The sequence below is a fragment of the Miscanthus floridulus genome, unplaced genomic scaffold (genome assembly GCF_019320115.1).
Source record: "Miscanthus floridulus cultivar M001 unplaced genomic scaffold, ASM1932011v1 os_2219_1_2, whole genome shotgun sequence".
Classification (NCBI taxonomy): domain Eukaryota; kingdom Viridiplantae; phylum Streptophyta; class Magnoliopsida; order Poales; family Poaceae; genus Miscanthus; species Miscanthus floridulus.
In genome coordinates, this window is record NW_027098168.1 from 22,284 (window position 1) to 35,938 (window position 13,655).

Consider the following 13,655-nt stretch of genomic DNA (forward strand, 5'->3'; position numbering starts at 1 on the left):
AGCTATGTGCATTCCTCAATGCAATTTCTCATAAGGCAATTGATCCAACTGATCTAGCTAAACTATAGAATGATGTGGTTCAATGTCTCGTCAGCTTTGAGTTGGTGTTCCCTCATTCCTTCTTTGATATCATGACACACCTCCTAGTTCACCTAGTCAAGGAGATTTTCATTCTCGGTCCTGTGTTCCTACACAACATGTTCCCCTTAGAGAGATTCATGGGAATTCTGAAGAAATATGTTCACAACCGTGCTCGCCCAGAAGGAAGCATCGCCAAGGGCTATGGAACAGAAGAGGTCATTGAGTTTTGTGTTGACTTTATTCCCGACCTTGACTCGATTGGTGTTCCTGAATCGAGACATGAGGGGAGACTAAGCGGAAAGGGGACACTAGGGAGGAAAACATATATTGGTACGGAGGATGATTATTTCAATAAAGCACACTACACAGTTCTACAGAACTCCTCTTTGGTAGATCCGTATATTGAGACACACAAGGATCTCTTATGATCTGAGTTTCCAGGGAAGACTGAAGCTTGAATTATGCGTAAGCACATGGAAACTTTCAGCGGTTGGTTGCGAAAAAAATATCAAGGTGATGAGAGCATCCATGAGCAACTGTATTTATTGGCTATGCAACCATCATGGCATATCGTCACATACAAAGGGTACGAGATAAATGGGAACATATTCTACACAGTAGCCCAAGATAAAAGGAGTACCAACCAAAATAGTGGTGTCCGCATAGATGCCACAGACCCGAATGGGAATAAGCAGATATATTATGGCCGCATAGATGAAATATGGGAACTAGAATATGCACCTACTTTGAACATCCCATTGTTCAAGTGCCAATGGGTCAAGGTGACCGGAGGCGGGGTAACAGTAGACAACGAGTATGGAATGACAATAGTAGACCTTAGTAATATTGGGTACAAAGACGAACCATTCGTCCTTGCCAAGGATGTGAATCAGGTGTTCTATGTCAATGATATGTCAACCAAACCAAAAAGAGGGAAAAACGATAATGACTCAACCAAAGAGCCAAAGCGCCACATAGTTCTTTCAGGGAAAAGAGTCATCGTGGGAATTGAGGACAAGCCGGACATGTCAGAAGATTATGAAAAGGATGACCGAATTCCGCCCTTCAAAGTGAACAAAGACCCTAGCATCTTGGTAAATGATGAGGACACTCCATGGTTACGACGCGATCATAACCAAGGGACATACATAAAGAAGAAGTTCACTGCTGTGCCCACTTGATGATATAGTGATTTAATGTAGTGTGTGTTTGAGATATTATGTAATAATTGTGAATTCAGATGTTTATTATGTCACGTTTTAAATTAAATCAATGTTTGATTTGGTGGGATTTCTCTCTCGAAAAGCTAAATTAGGATATTGAGTGATGAAAAAATAAAATATTAACGTTAAAATGATGTGAAAACAAATTTCCTGTCCAAAACAAAAAGTTTTAATAATTTTAATTAAACACTACATTTTTATATTAATGAAATAATAAATATTAGTTACATTATGTTTTATAAGTATAACAAAAAATAAAAAGGTAGGTTATAGATTTTTCCTATGTGCAATAAAGAAAAAGAAAATCCATATTTTTAACAAAATAATTTTATGCCTTTTATTTAATTTACTATGTATTTAACAAGACTATTGCATTTCTATTAAAAAAATTTGCTCAAAACAGGCGGGAAACGAAACTGCAGCCCACCTTTACTCCCGGGTGGGAAGCCCACCCGGGAGTAAAGGTGGGCTGCAGTTTCGTGGCCCGCCAAAAAAAACCTTTGCTCCCGGTGCGTGTTACCAACCGGGAGTAAAGGTATACCTTTACTCCCGGTTGGTAACACGCACCGGAAGCAAAGGACCTTTACTCCCGGCTGGTGGCTGGCACCGGGAGTAAATCTCCCTGGTATATAACCGCCAGTGCCTGGCGCAGATCGATCCCCTCCTCTTCTTCCTCGTCGAACACCGCCACCCTTTCTCTCTTCTTCCTCGCGTCGCCGTCAATTCGTCTTCGCCTACGCATCAGCCCGCCGCCGTGACACCGGAGCCGGCGCCTCGCCTCGTGCGGCCCTCCACCGCACGCGCCCGTGCGGCCCTCCACTGCCGACGACCTCGTGTGGCCCTCCACCGCGCGCGCCCGTGCGGCCCTCCACCGTGCCCGCCCGAGGTGAGTTCTCTCGGCTTTCTCTCTCCTAGTGCCTAGGGTTTCGCCATTCAATGGCCAATCGCAGTATGGGCATGTCAGGGTCGCATGGTCGGCCATGGCGAGGATGATGGCGCGGTGCCGTGGCTTGCTCGTGGCTATGGAGTTTCGTAATTTTTTTTATTTTTTTTGCCGGTTTGCAATGCTATATATTGACGTTTGTACTGTGTTTTGCAAAAAGAAAAAAAACATGTGGACATGCATGCATGATATATAATATACTCCTTTTGATCACAGCCCCGGCCCGACGCGCGGGCCACACCCTCCAGCGCATTGACCGCAGCCCTAGCCCGGGCCGCTCCGCGCCGACGACGCCCTCCATCGCACCGACACCGCCCCGGCCCGCCTCACGTCATTGTCGTCAGCACGCCGGCCCGCCTCACGTCGTCGTCGTCAGCACACCAGCCACCGCGCCGGCACGTATATATACGTCATTTGTATTCATATGCATGTATATATACGTCACGGAGCACCGTCACCCTCGTTCGCCCATGCGTTTCTATGTATACGGCGGAGCACCGCCGCTCTCGTTCACCCATGTGTACAAACATATATACGGCGGAGTGGAGCACCGCCACTCTCGTCACACCACCCTCTCTCACGGTCTAGTCGATCAACATTCGTATTATCGTTATCGTTAACGCTAAACAATCACACTAGGGCGAATTGCGTCGGTGACTAGGGCGAACCGCGTTGTTGATGTCACCGACGTGGTTCGCCCTAGTCACCGACGCAATTCGCCCTCGGTCGTTTATGTATAGCCCTAATTCGCCCTAGTACCGACGTAGTTCGCCCTAGTGTGGCGAATTGCGTCCGTGACCGAGGGGCAAGATTTAATAATGCATATTGTTCATAGATTTTACGCATGTAAGCAAAGATTTGACGTACTATATATTGGTTTTGTTTTTTGAAGCTAGATGGCCGACCCGAGAAACATGGATGAGGAGGAGTTGATGATGAATTTGATCAACACTGGCACTCAAGTTGCCGGCGATGATGGTGCTAAAAATAACGTGCAAGAGGATGCAGATGACGGGAGTCAGTACTTAGCTCTTGAACAAAATGAGCAACAACATATTGGCCAAGTATATATTTTTTATTATTAGCTATTTATATTATCATTTGTCTTATGTGTGCTCATGACATTAAAAATAATGTTTATGTTTTGTAGCCCTCTGGATTGACATCAACAACTACAACGAAGAGTAAAAATGTTCGAGGTCCCAAAAAGCCATTGGAGGGCTGCTTCATCATCTCGGAGTTCAATGTGGATACAGGCGAACCGGGGGGGGGGGGCAAATAAAACGAAATTCGTGCACCACTGTGGTTACCTTGTACGGGACCGGCTCCCGATCAATACCCGCGAATGGAAGAAGAAGACCAATGCTCCTCATATCAGTTTTGTCTCCGATCGTGACAAGACGTTAATTTAGAATGATGTCTTGGAACATTTCACGCTCCAAATAGATGGTTATGATGATATAATAGATGGTGATGAATTGAAGGAGCGAGTTAGGGATTGGGCAATGAAGAAGATGGCCACCTAGTTTTAGACTTGGAAGAAACACCTATACACGACGTATGTCAAGAAGAACATAGCACCAGATTTCACTGTCCCAGGCCCGATCTCAAAGCAGAGGCCCTATTGGGATGAGTTTATACAGTACAAGACGTCGGAAGAGGGTGTGAGTCGGGTGATAAAGAACCAACGTAATGCCCAACAGAAGACATACCACCATAACTTGGGATCAAGTGGCTACCCGACTGCCATTAAGAAGTGGAACAAAATGGAAGCAGACCTTCTTGCCAAGGGTATCACACCAGAATCACTCGAGTGGGGAGAGCGTGCAAAGAATTGGTTTTTCGCTCATGGGGGAACACTGGACCAAGAGACAGGGAAGTGCGTTTATGGCGCAAGACTGCAAGAAGTAGTAGAAAGATTGTTTTATACTCAGAGAGCTACTGCTAGTGGTGCGTTCAGGCCCAACAAAGAGAGGGATGAACTAACATACGTCATCGGGACTATTGAACATGGTGGCCGAACTAGAGGCAAAGGAAGTGTCTCGTGGGAGCATGGATTCCCTTAGGACAGACCTTCCTACAGAAACCACCAGAGAATTTAGGATTAATGCATCAGGCAAACATACATCCGGATGTCGATTTGGATCACCTTGGTGAATTTATTGAAGAGACTGGTCTCGACCTTTACCAGATGTTTGGTGATGGAAACATTGAGAGTGCGGCGGAGGTTGATATTTGGAAGAAAAAATTTATACTAGGCCAGAGTCTATACAACCCTCAAGCCTTAGGTGATCTGGGGACGTAAATGTACTGCTAAACAAGTGGTACATCCAGGCGTCTACCGGTGGAGACTTCTACGTTGGTATCAGAATTAGAGACGAACATTGGTTCCGTGGCGATGATGTTATGTATGTTGACTTTGCAGAATTTCATCAACTATGCCACCTGACCTCTCTGGACAAAGTTATCATTAGTTGCTATTGCCTGTAAGTAATAATTCTTTCGATCTATTATTAAACTCATCATATGTGTGTATATGCATATAAATTATCCTAACAAGTACTATATATATGCAGATTTACAATGACAGAGCGCAGAAAGGAAGGCTGCAATGAAATTGGTATTGTTGATCCCCATATAGTATTCAAAGACCCAGTTACTCCAAAGCCTAATTGGAAGTCTGAGTCAGAGAGTAACCTCATAAACTTCTTAGTGAACCAACGCCACAAGAAGGATATACTCTTTCCCTACAACTTCAAGTGAGTGTTAATAATATCGATCATCCTTAATGGCTCATATGTTGATTCTAGTTAATTAATGAGTGTTATGCGTTATATCCTATAAACACATGCAGCAATCACTGGATATTGATGGACATCGATCTGGTGAAAAGTCACTTGATAATCTATGACTCGATGAGAAAACCACAACAAGACTACCAAGATATGATAGATATTATCCAGAGGTAATTTCGGTGTCTCTAGTAACTATATATACACACAAACATAATGATTAACTATATCTGATGACGTGGCAAATTTTTTTATTGGGCAGTGTTTGAAAAACCTTTATTGAGAAGCAACACATGAGAAAATGCAAAGTGCCACTGAATGTAATCCCTTTGAAAGTAAGTCCCCTAAATCACATCATCTTTATTAATTAAACATATAGCTTTCACCGGATCACCAGATTGGATGACAAATCTTTTTCTCATAAAGTGGTGTCTGAGGTAGGAACAGGGGAACAACTACTGTGGTTACTATGTTTGCAAGTTTATCAAGGAGGTCTCCCAAAGAACTCCTACAAAGAGACTCAAAGTACGTTAAAAATACACTATATATTCATTTAATTATTATTATTGATTGTGTTACTATGTCTTTATATATATATATATATATATATATATATATATATATATATATATATACATATATATATATGTATGTATGTACATATATTAATTTATTTTCCTTTAATTCAAACCTGTAGACTCGATGGTTGGAGGAAAATGTCATACGACAAAACCAAATCAAAGCAATTCAAGAGTCTATAGCCGGATTTTTTAATGACCAGGTCATCTATTCCATGGGCGTGTTCTACTTCGACCCAACACTGCCATGGAAGCCAAGCTAGAGGATGAGAGGAAATTTGTTATATCACAACAACTGTAATGCAATCTTTTGTAATATATGCATATAAAATAATATAATGTAAAATACACATATGCATGCATGCATGTATATATATATATATATATATATATATATATATATATATATATATATTTCTATGCTTGAATTGTGTGATTTAATACGTTCATTGTGCTTGAACCGAAACATACTATACGCGCGTATAAATATATTATTAGCAGCGTATAATACGACTTCGAAAACCTATTTTGAAAAGAAAACAAAAAATGAAAAGAAAAGAAAAAAGAAAAAAAAACCTTTAGTCCCGATTCGTATTACGGGACTAAAGGGTGCCGGCCTCGTGGCATGTCAGGAGGCACCTTAGTCCCGGTTGGTGTTACCCACCGGGACTAAAGGTCCCCTTTATTCTTGGTTCCTGACCCGGGACTAAAGGACCCCCTTTAGTCCCGGATGCTTGCTTCCGGGTGGGGAACCGGGACTAGAGGGGGTTCCCCACCGGGAGTAAAGACCGTCTCTGTACCAGTGTCTATATCTATACCTAATAATAAAAAGGTAAAATTTTAGCCTACCTTTTTTGGTTTTAGTCCAACCATATTTTTTGTCCATCCACCTAACGTAACTGGAAAGAAAAGAAAATCTTTCATCCAACTAAGAGATTGACTCGGTCTATCATGAATACTTATTAGACTAGGAAAACTATATCTTTCGACCATCACAGTTTTTTATCCGCATCAGAGTCTGGTTTGGTCTAAATCTTTTTTTTAATCCTTTTTGTTTCATGTCCGATTGCTCCATCTTCCGGGCTGGGCCTAAGAAGGTGCCACCCCATCCGGCAAATGTTAGAAGTCTATTAATGAAAACAAGGATGGCAAATGTTAAATCGTCCCCATCCTTGTTTTCATTAATAAGCCCATTAGCCTGTGATTGCTACAATTACCAAGGACAATACCAAAAATAGCATCAATACAAATTAAGTTGTCATGGCCGTTGCAATCGTGTAGCAAGTTGAAGCGAATAGATCGAATGTTTGATAGCTTCTTTCCCCGTTGCAATGCACAAGCATGTTTGCTAATAAAGATAAAGATAAAGATGAGTTGAACTGTTGAAGGGGTTCTTGTACAATGGAGACGATGACAGTATCCTAGCTAGTGGACTTGGGATTCAAGCCGCTTGTCTTTCCATCACTGGAGCGCCGCCGATGTGGAGCAACCTACTATAGCGATGTCACCGCGCGCCGTAGATGGGGTATATGTTGACGTGCTTCACCTCGCCAGTTGTATGCCAGCGTTCCATGCATTAGAGGAAGGTTTGGCCCCACTCTTAGGACTATATTTCCTTAATATGCTAAGCTTTTTGCTCGCCGCCGCCATCACGTCGATCTTCATCACCGAGCCACAAACGAACGTTGGTTATTTGGGAATGTTTTGTACGGAGAGGAGTGAGGGTGGTCTAGTGGAGGAGGACGTGGCAGCGGTGATGGAGGAGCAGGGGCTCTTAGGGATGCAAGCAACACACGTTGGCACATCAACGATGGCAACACTCGGGACGAAGCATCTGGTTGCCCTAGGCCATTGAAGGCGCTATGTCGAGTGGGGAAGAGGGATGAGCAAGGAGCGGCTGATGACTGACGGTGGAGGACGTGACCGATTTATGGGCAGATCATGGCGGACCGGCATGAAGCTCTGAACTAAGGGGTGGCCATGGAGCAAGTGCAGGTGGCCGGGGATGGGTGAGATCGAAGGAGATTTAAAGACGGAACGAGAGGAGCCAATGGGTACACAGTCATGCTGCACGGTACCCCTACCGGACGGAGTTGTGACGTTGTGAACTTGGCCTTTTGAATAGCTGAACACGTGGAAAGATTAGAAGGTAAGTTTCATGGTGCATATTTCTTGTAAAGATAAAGATTGTATCGATTTCTGTTTGCACTAATCTTTTTTGTGCTCGATTAGTTATCGGCATCCTTAAGTACCGTTTTTTTGTCCTCGCCCTGTCGCCCGTATACCAAAAATAAGTAGATTTTGAAGAGCATCTCTAGTAATGCTACCTAAATCAGGCCCACTACTTTTCGATTTGGATGGCCATCGCCTCGCACCATGGCTGAAGCTAAGCTTGCCCGTGCCCATCTGTCGGCTCCGGCTCCTACTGCAGCGACGACGCTATACTCCAAGAGAAAGAGACGGGGGTCGTTGATCTCGGGGAAGATGGGAGCCGCCCAGGAAGGAGTCTCCTCGCCGGCTTCGGGGCTCCTCCTCCTCCGCGTTAGATCGAGCGCTCGTCCACTGCGTTGTCGGTTCGGGCATGCGAAAGGTGCTCGTCAAGGGAAGATGAGGAGAGGAGGAAGAAGAATTTGACATGTGGGGCCCGCGCGTCAGTGAAAAAGGAGATGGGCTGCAACGAAATATATGTATTCATATACGGTGTTACTGGGCCCAAGTTGTCTCTATACGTATTCCGTAGCATTCATGTGAGTAGCGTAAAACTATAATAGTCCGCTTCAAAATAATAAACTATAATGGTGTTTTTCCAAACTTTGAAATTTGCAATAGTATCGATAAAAAAACCTAGAAGGTGGGGCTTTGCTTTTGGCCTCGCCCTCGCCCTCGCTCTCCCCGTTTCCGCCCTTACTTCTCCTGTTCCCGCCCTCGTCTCCCGTTTTCCCGCCCTTACATCTCCCGTTTCCTCCCTTACTTCTCCCGTTTCCGCCCTCGCCCCCGCCTTTCGCCAAGCAATCGCATCACACTGGCCCACTCCCGCCGCTGAGCCCCACTTTCCCCGCGCCCCCTCGCATATATAATCCTGGCATGTCATCTCCCCAAAACGGCCAAACCCACGCCACGCACACAAAACACAGGAATCGTAGAAGATCAAAATCTTCCCGAGAGAGATGGCGAGCTCCGCTGAGGGCGGGCGTGCGCTGGCGGTCCTCGGTCAGGGCGAGATTGCCGCGGTGGCTGTCTCCGACCAGGGAGAGCGTGCGGCGGTGGCTATCTCCGGCCAGGGCGAGCGTGCGGCGGTGGCGGTCTACGGCCAGGGCGAGCGTGACGCGGTGGCGGTCTCCGGAGAGGGCGGGCGTGCGGCGGCGGCGGCGGTCTCCGGCCAGGGCGAGCATGAGGCGGCGGCGGTCTCCTACTTGGGCGAGCGTGAGGCGGCGGCGGTCTCCGGCCAGGGCGGGCGTGCGGCGGCCGCTGTCTCCGGTGTCGGCGAGGCGGCAGCCTCCGGCAAGCGCAAGCAGTGCGACTGCGACTACATCCCGGACTACCCATGCACGGAGCGTCTCCGTTGGCGCCGGCTCCTTGCGTACCTCCGGGACAACTGCTACGACCAGATCTACCATGTGTATGCCCTCAATCTCAACCCCCAACACACCCACCCACCAAAAATCCTCGTGCGAATGAATGCGTATGAGTGTATGACTGATCGATCCTCTGGTTAACATCGCAGGGCCAAAAATAAGTTGCGTGTGATCTTCGACGTCGAGGACCTGGTGAAGCGGATCAAGGCAGGCCAGCTCGAGGAGGCGTGTGACCACGTCAGGACCTTCGCACCCATCTGGGAATTGAGCAGCCGCGCTGAGCTCCTCACGCTCTTCCTCCATTACCTCATGGCCATCCACAGATTCGCCGACGGCGACACAGCCAAGGAAGGTGTCGTCCGCGACTGGTTCATAAAGTTGTACAGGCATCGTGCTGCGCTCTCTAAGTGTCCTTGCCTCGTCGCCCTTGTTACCGATGTCCTCTCCCTTCGCACACTTTATGTCAGGTAATACCCTACGCTTCTCTCTTACATCTAGCTTGTGGCTTGTGCTGCTGCATCGATCTATATGAGTATATGTAATGTGATGAGCGATCGAACGAATGTCCTGTATATATATGCTTGCTGCAGGAACACTCTGGACTGGCAACTCGTCAGGAACAAGGCAGCGGAGCTGGTCGAGCAGATGGTTTCTGAGATGCCTGAGCTCAAGGAGATGACGCGTTACCCGCTCGCCCAGAACGAGCTGTACGACGTAATGCCCATTAGGTGCAGGTGCGTGCGTGTGTGTGTGCGCGCGCGCGTGCAGGTGCGTGCGTGTGTGCGCGCGCGCGCGCGCCAGGGCAGGGTTTACAATTTCGGCGAAATATCGCCGAAATTTCCGAAATATCGCTTTTTTCATTAAGGTCCGAAATTGTTTTGTATCGGTCAAAATTTTTCGGTTAAATTCATCTTTCACTCTAAAATTACACCAAACCACACTAAAATGACCCTCCATATCATCTAGTCTTATCAAAGTCTTAAATTTCTTCAAATCTATTTAATTTTCCACTCACACATTGGACGGCACTGGTATATGCAGCTCGCCCACCGTCAGCACACTGTATTACCGCGGTTCTACTTCTGTGATATATTATGTTATTTCGTCGATGTTATATAAATTTACGATGGACGATGGATTATAGAGTTTTTCTAGTGAAATGATGCCAAATTTGTTTAAAACTCAATTTAAATTTATTTAAATTTGAACCGATATTTCCGAAATTTCCGAAATTTCGTATTTATCGCTGGGGACCGAAATTTTTTTCTTACCGGTATTGTAAACCCTGCGCCAGGGTGCAATAAGCTTCGTTCTCCACTGCATAATGTCATTCAACCAACTGTCTGACTGCTGCCTTTGTGATCTAATCTTTGCTAGCTTCCGTCCAAGGCGTCAAGTGAAGAAAGTAGGCAGCAAGAAGCAAGCAACAGATGTTGCAAAGGTCTATCTTGAGATGAAGAAGAGGTACATCATGCACATTGATTGAAAGAGTTCTAGCTGAAACCCTGCACTGTGTAGTTGTTTTCTCTGCTTATTTTATATACACAGATCTGTGCTACATATATGCTGGTTTGTGCAGGTTGGTTCCTTCAGCTCAGATGGACTGTCATGATTATTCAGGTATTATAATGTTATGGGATACCTCTGAGTAGGAGCATCACCTTTTTTAGCATCACACACCAACTGTAGGACATGTTTAATTTGTGATATACAGCTGTGCTGATTAACAACCGACATTTTCAACAGCAATTTCACCAAGGACATTGGGAGTGCTGCTGATACAACTATTTGGTACGTGCATCTAGTTTGCTATCTGTCTCTGCCTTTAGCTCGATCACTTGCCAAACCAAGTATATGTCCCCATGTTGTATTTTGCTGAAGAATGATGCTATGTTTTGGTTGCATAAAACACCCTTTTATGCAAATGATTCTGTTTGATCTTCCAAGCTTGCACGCTTGCGTTGCTAGATACAATGTTCTATTTTGTGGCAAAATCACTTGAAATTCGTTTGCTTGTGATGACTAGAAAACTAATGCGATCTTCAGAGTTAGCTGAAAGCATGTATACTAGATTATTGGATCTTCAATGCCTGAAAACTGGCCTAACTTGAACTGCCCCAACTGTATCACAAAGTCCCGTTTGCAAAACCACTTCTTTTGGCGATTGACTGGAAAGCTCATTAAATATTCAGAAAAAGTTTTGCGAGCTGGTCAGCGCAAGGTGCTCAAACAAGGCCATCCATCTGAATATTTATCCAGAGGAGGTAATATAGTATTTTCTGCTATTAAAAACAAGTTCCAGCTTCAGATTTGCTCATATTGTTGTTTCTCTGCAGTTCTTACACAATTGCTGATATTGTTGTTTCTCTGCAGTGTTTACACTCAAGACTGCGCACGACTGTAAATCCATACCTGGCCACAGGCCACATGATGATGGAAAAAGGACATCGTCCTGAACATGCATCCAACCAGGGTAAACATGCACTGTATTTTCTAAATTTCAAAATTAAGCTGCATCTATTAGAGTTGATCTGAACGGGGGAAGACCCGCACCCATTACTTATTAGATATGTTCCTGTGGCAAGCTTCTGGTCCATCGATTTATTCTTGTCTTAATAGTTTATCTCTTATAATATTCAGAAAAGTTTTTTCAAGCTGTTCAGCCTATGATGCTCAATCAAGGCCATAGACCTGAATATTTTTCCAGAGGAGGTAATATTGTAATTTCTGCCGTTAAAAACAAGCTCCGCCCTCGATTGCTGATATTGTTACTTGCCTGCAGTCTTTCCATTTGAGGCTTTGCATGCTTATAAATCTATAGCTGAGCGCATGAAGATAGAACAAGGACATGGGCCTGAACATGCATCCAACCAAGGTAAAGATGCATTGTGTTTTATACAGTAATTAAGCTGCATCTTCTAACTGCAGGACTGATTCAAATGCGGTGTGTGATCCCCCACCTGCACCTTTGGTCCCTGAAATGATTACTCCCTCCGTTCCAAATTATAAGTTGATTTGACTTTTTTTTTGGTACATTCATTATACTCATCTAGATATAATAATATGTCTAGATACATAGCAAAATGGATGAACAAAACAAGTCAAAATGACTTACTAATTCTTAATAACTGTGGAAAGCTACTGTAAATGTTGCTATCGAGTCATTGTCTTATGGTTTACTGTTTTTGGCAGCCATGAAACGCCCGAGGTTTCTGGAGTCTCACCGAGACACTATCCATCAAGGAAATGCTTTAAAGAGGCTACACATAACTGGGAATTTCGAAGTAAGTCCTTTTAGATACTGTTTTGTGTGCTCATCAGTAGACTGCAATGGCAAATATGTAAAGCTATATTCGAAGTTCCATCTGTATTCTGTGTAATTATTTGATCGATGCATTTTGCTTTGAGTTGCATTATTTGTATTCAGTAATTGCATAAATGTGTTGTGCTACTCTATCATGAGAGAAAAAACCCTTTTCTTTGCATATGTAATTTGGACTATACGATGAGCCAAGACACATTTATAATGCTAAATAGTATTGATTATGATCCCTACTGTTAGTCAATAACATCAATAGTAGAAGCATAAGCACTAGATCCCTACTGCATGAGTTTTGGACACTCTGAGAGCACACTGGACAGGACAATTAGTTTGATGTGGCTTAATTTAGGTAACAGCATGATTTAAGCACTAAAGTTTTCGTTCCCCATTGTTTGCATTTAGTTGTACTCCATCTATTCTAAATTATAACACAATTTGACTTTTCTAGATACATAGTTTTTTTTACTAGTGTATATCTAAATGCATAGCAAAACTTACAAATCTAGAAAAAAAAAATCTTATAATTTGGAATGGAGGGAGTAGCATGTATGGTTCAAGAGTTTTATGTACTTTTATTACTGTAAGCCCTTCTAAAACATCTCTCCTCACTACGTTTATACCATTCTTTTTTCTTGCCATTCAGGATCTGAAGCACGGCCTTGGCGTGTAACAGCTGGGTGTGGTGGCCAGCTCCAAGTAGTTTGTTGCTACATACTCTTTCCTAGCTAGCACCACTCAGGACTTGTAAGCGTGACTGACCCCAAGGGGCTTAAACAATCATTGTAATATCCTCTTTACTCGTTTCGTGCTTTAAAACCCTTAACCTCGTACCGGTTTCGTACTAGTCTTATTATTTGGTGGAGACTGCCTTCTGAATACTTGATTGAATCGGCCTCTTGAAAGTTTGGAGTGTTTTCTTTTTTTTCTTTTTCTTTTTGGTGGAGGGGGGTTGACTTGGGTAGCACTGCTCCGGTGCTCTGCGCTAGAGATGGTGATGAAGGAAGAAGGAAAAGGATGACACCTAGGTCTCACATATCACAGTCTCGATGAATTTGTAGGGTTTGATTTGGGTACAACTGCTGGAGTAAACAATAAAAAAAGGTATTATTAAAATAGATGGCTATTCAAATTGAAAAGTAGG

General features: G+C 44.2%; 1 protein-coding gene across 1 annotated transcript; it reads left to right on the forward strand.

Annotated features, from left to right (window-relative positions):
- The first annotated feature begins 8,754 nt into the window (after window positions 1-8,754).
- LOC136534723 (uncharacterized) lies at window positions 8,755-13,279 on the forward strand. Its single transcript, XM_066527105.1, has 12 exons — window positions 8,755-9,236; window positions 9,342-9,659; window positions 9,783-9,926; window positions 10,570-10,656; window positions 10,772-10,812; window positions 10,939-10,983; window positions 11,385-11,456; window positions 11,566-11,665; window positions 11,833-11,904; window positions 11,975-12,067; window positions 12,385-12,476; window positions 13,158-13,279. Exons 1-8 carry the CDS (start codon window positions 8,785-8,787, stop codon window positions 11,646-11,648), a joined length of 1,242 nt encoding a protein of 413 aa, XP_066383202.1. The 5' UTR covers window positions 8,755-8,784; the 3' UTR covers window positions 11,649-11,665; window positions 11,833-11,904; window positions 11,975-12,067; window positions 12,385-12,476; window positions 13,158-13,279.
- The last annotated feature ends 376 nt before the right edge of the window (window positions 13,280-13,655 follow it).